The sequence below is a fragment of the Triticum aestivum genome, chromosome 2B (assembly GCF_018294505.1).
Source record: "Triticum aestivum cultivar Chinese Spring chromosome 2B, IWGSC CS RefSeq v2.1, whole genome shotgun sequence".
Taxonomy (NCBI): Eukaryota; Viridiplantae; Streptophyta; class Magnoliopsida; order Poales; family Poaceae; genus Triticum; species Triticum aestivum.
Genome location: NC_057798.1, coordinates 252,111,862 through 252,115,969, shown reverse-complemented (window position 1 = coordinate 252,115,969; position 4,108 = coordinate 252,111,862). Strand labels below are relative to the sequence as shown.

At 51.9% G+C, this 4,108-nt stretch overlaps 1 protein-coding gene across 1 annotated transcript; it reads left to right on the top strand.

Moving 5' to 3' along the window:
- Positions 1-2,629: 2,629 nt before the first annotated feature.
- Positions 2,630-3,857, top strand: LOC123041161 (uncharacterized). Its single transcript, XM_044463851.1, has 3 exons — positions 2,630-2,942; positions 3,026-3,234; positions 3,375-3,857. The coding sequence occupies exons 1-3, from the start codon at positions 2,844-2,846 to the stop codon at positions 3,592-3,594; spliced, it is 528 nt and encodes a 175-aa protein (XP_044319786.1). The 5' UTR covers positions 2,630-2,843; the 3' UTR covers positions 3,595-3,857.
- The last annotated feature ends 251 nt before the right edge of the window (positions 3,858-4,108 follow it).

The window sequence follows — 4,108 nt, the reverse complement described above, 5'->3', positions numbered from 1 at the left end:
TCCGGACTGTTCTCCTCTTCGGAGACAGGTTTATAAGTTTTATCTTCGGCATCGCTGTGATCGGATAGCGGCCCCGGACTATGTTCAACGTCCCCTGGCTCATCCTGCTCCATTGCTGGGTCCATGGGGTCGTCGTTACCTTTGGAGTCGACCAGGGTATTATTCTTTCTTGTGCCGTTATCGATGTCTTTGCTGTGGCGGGATTTAGAGCGGCGCCGCTGACGTCGGCGCTTTGGTTGCTTCCCAAGAGGATTGTCCTCCGTTGCATCCTTCCGTTCCTCACCGTTGTTTTTTTGGGTGTGTCCACCATGTATATATCATATGATGAGGTGGCTGTCCAGCGGTGTGTGGGCGGTGGTTCCTGTTCTTCTCCGGCATCGTCATTCATACCGTCAATGTCTCCGGAGTCAAAATCAAGCATGTCGGTTGAGTCGTCGACAGTGGCTATTAAGTGGGTGGTGGGTGGGAAACAAATTTCTTCGTCATCCGCTTCCCACTCAAGCCGGACATAGCTCGGCCAAGAGTCTCCTGACAGGGAGAGAGATTTTAATGAGCTTAGCACATCGCCCAAGGGCGAGTGCTGAAATATAACCGCGGAGCTAAACTCCATGACCGGTGCCCAGTCAGGTCCGATGGGCACGGATGCACGCGGTTCGGAGCCCCTGGTCGGAGAAGAGTCCGAGGGTCCGAAGACATAGATCTCCTTAGGAGTGGGATCTGTGTTCGGTTCTATCGCCGCTGAGTGTGCGGCCTCCGTGGCGGGGTCCATCCACCCGTCCTCAGATGGCACGATCTGCTCCGAAATTAAAGCCAGGGCAGCTGTAGGTGCTATCTCCTGAACACCGTCCGATGGCAGATCTAGGTCATGCTCATCGCGACTGTAGGGCGCACCTGTGATAGGTTCGAATCCGTCGAAGATCAAGTCTCCGCGGATATCGGCAGTGTAGTTCAGGCTTCCAAACCTGACCTGATGGCCAGGGGCGTAGCTATCGATCTGCTCCAGATGGCCAAGCGAGTTGGCCCGCGGTGCGAAGCCGCCGAATACGAAGATCTGTCCGGGAGGAAAACCTCACCCTGGATCGCATCGTTGCGGATGATTGAAGGAGCCATCAAGCCTTAGCGTGATGACACAGTGGAACTTTCAATGAAAGCACCAATGTCGGTGTCAAAACCGGCGGATCTCGGATAGCGGGTCCCGAACTGTGTGTCCAAGGCTAATGGTAATAGAAGGCGGGGGACACAATGTTTACCCAGGTTCGGGCCCTCTCTATGGAGGTGATACCCTATTTCCTGCTTGATTGATCTTGATGATATGAGTATTACAAGAGTTGATATACCACGAGATCGTAGAGGCTAAACCCTAGAAGCTAGCCTATGATTACGATTGTTGTTGTCCTATGGACTAAACCCTCCGGTTTATATAGACACCGGAGGGGGCTAGGGTTACATAGAGTCGGTTACAGAGAAGGAAATCTACATATCCAAATTGCCAAGCTTGCCTTCCACGCAAAGGAGAGTCCTACCCAGACACGGGACGAAGTCTTCAATCTTGTATCTTTATAGTTCAACAGTCCGACATAAGTATATAGTCCGGCTGTCCGAGGACCCCCTAATCCAGCACTCCCTCAGGCGCGACTAGGCATCTCCTCCGGCGTCTCCATACTCACATCTGCGTCTTGCTGCTGCCTCAGTGAAAGAGACGAGGACGAGGGAAGAAGAGGAATCGAGGGAAGAGAGAATAGGATTTTTTGCGGTGGGAAACGACGGGGCCTGTGATAAGGCGTGCGAGTGGTGAGGCCCACGTGGGACACGCGTCGTAAGAAGGAGGTGGTTTCCGCGAGATGAAAATCATCCGGCTTAAACTAAATGTTTTCCTATTTTTTCTATAAATTTGATTAAACTTTGCACTCTTTGACTTTAGACAATATACGTAAAAGCCTTCTTTTCATAGTAGGAAGTACAGTAGAAACTGAGCACCATCTCCGAAAGAGGCATGTTTGCTTAACAATAAAGTCAAGGCGTTTTTAAAATGTTGTTGCCCTTAAGGACAACAAAACTTCCTCCGTCCTGGATCGACACCCTATATCCATCGTCGTACAGTAGAAACTGAGCACCATCTCCGAAAGCCACACCACCGCACACCAGATGGTTCTATTGCACGCCACATCGCCCATTCAGCTAGCAAAGCGGCTGTTTCGCAGGCTGGCGGCCATACGCCAGCGCGGATGCACAGCCCAACGTTTGTATACCTTTTGTTTCTCTTTCTTCTAGTACGTCGAATCAGTCTCCAATGCCTTTTCCAGCTACGTATATACACACCATCATAACGATCTGTTTCTTCTGACCATAACTTGAACTTGAAGAATAGATTGGGACCATCAGTATGAAAGTTGCACAATTTGAAGTAATACAGAGCTGTAAGTCTATGGATTACGGATAAACTTTAGTGAGGATGCAGATTAATCGCTGGAGGTAATCCTGGTGAATGGGATTCAGGAAAATCTCACTCATAGAGTGATATGACGGGTAATTAGCAGTGCTATCGATGTCTCGCGCCCTGTCGGCTCGTGTCACCTTAACATTCGCCTCTTTCTTTGGTGTTAAGCAGAGCCTAGCAGAGCTTCTGCCTTTCTGGTGGGAGCACTGAGAGGAATCGGTAAAGAAAACCAACGCAGAGATATTAAACAATAAAGAACATCAAAAGCCGAGACCTAAAGCATCTTCGCTGCACACTCGTCTAGTAGCGACACCCTAGCCTGCCCGTCGTGCCCACGCCGCCGTTCCTCCATTTTCACCACAACGACAGTCGACAGGAGGGGAGGAGAACCAAGGTTGTAGAAGCCATGGCGAGAGTTGAAGCGGTGGTCGTCTGCCTCCTCATCGTCGCCATGGATGTCGCCGCCGGCGTCCTTGGAATTCACGCGGAGAAAGCTCAGAGCCAGGTAGGCCGTGTCGGCAAGAAGCAGGGATTTCGTTGTTGTCTGGTGATGTTTCATGGCAAAATTTGATTACTCTTGTCTTGCAGGGGAGGCACCTGAAGATACTTTTCATCGAGTGCAGGCAGCCTGTCCCACAGGCTTACAAGCTCGGCATCGCGGCGGCCGCGGTGCTGGCTGCGTCGCACGCCATCGCCAATATCGTCGGCGGCTGCTCCTGCACGTGGCCCTGCTGCTCCGGCGGCCGGCGCTCGTCGCCCAACCGGCAGATGGCGTCCTTCGCCCTGGTCCTCACATGGTACGCTCCTGTCCTACGCACGCCAAGCATGAGCCGCAACATCACCACCAAAAATACTATCAACTCCTGCATGCTTTTCCGGTTCCCGTGGTTCGATTCGAAGAACACGCACAAAATGTCAACATGTTTATGATTGCCAGGATGGTTCTGCTGGTGGGACTGGCGCTGCTGATCCTCGGTGCGCTGCCGAACTCCAAGAAGGTAATGGCGGAGTGCGGGGTGGTGCGGCACCGCTTCCTCTCCATCGGCGGCATCCTTTGTTTCGTGCACGCCGTCTTCTGCCTCGTGTACTACGTGTCCGCCAACGCCGCCGCGCGGGAGGAAGGCCGTGGGTCTGGGTCCAAGCCCGCCGGCGTGTAGTATACCTGATGGATCTCTCCGACCAGTCGCCATGCACCATCAGACCGCGTGTTGCTGCCTATGCCTTGTTCGGTAAAATTTTCTCCGCTGCGAGATAGGGTGTGATTCTGTGTGCATGTAATTACGGATGTTGTGGCATCGTGTTGCCGAGCTGCGCAGTGATACTCTTTCCAGTTTTGTCGTGTTCAATAAATGAATCTTTCGGATTGCTGGCTAGTTTCAGTATTCCCAGGATATTGAAGGATGTGCAGTCGTAAGAGGCCGATACTTCTGGGTGACGACGCGTTCATTTGAGTGATGAACTGATGACACGCTCATGTGAAGTATAGTCTCTCTTTTTTCTGATAACCATGCGAAATATAGTCTGATGTTCACCTTTCTCACTCGGTATCGTTACCCTCGGCCGACAGAGCTCGGTGCATCGGCCAGGAAAAAAAGATGTGGATTTAGCGGAGGTCCTGTCAGATTTTTGCCGACTAGGGAAGTATGTATGGCCTGAAAGGCTTCCGAAATC

What these genes read in the sequence shown, in the direction of transcription:
- LOC123041161 (XM_044463851.1), top strand. Translation starts at nt 2,844, where the DNA reads ATGGCGAGAGTTGAAGCGGTGGTCGTCTGCCTCCTCATCGTCGCCATG. An exon ending in CGGAGAAAGCTCAGAGCCAG is followed by an intron (nt 2,943 to 3,025) that starts GTAGGCCGTGTC and finishes CTTGTCTTGCAG; the next exon opens with GGGAGGCACCTGAAGATACT. An exon ending in TTCGCCCTGGTCCTCACATG is followed by an intron (nt 3,235 to 3,374) that starts GTACGCTCCTGT and finishes TATGATTGCCAG; the next exon opens with GATGGTTCTGCTGGTGGGAC.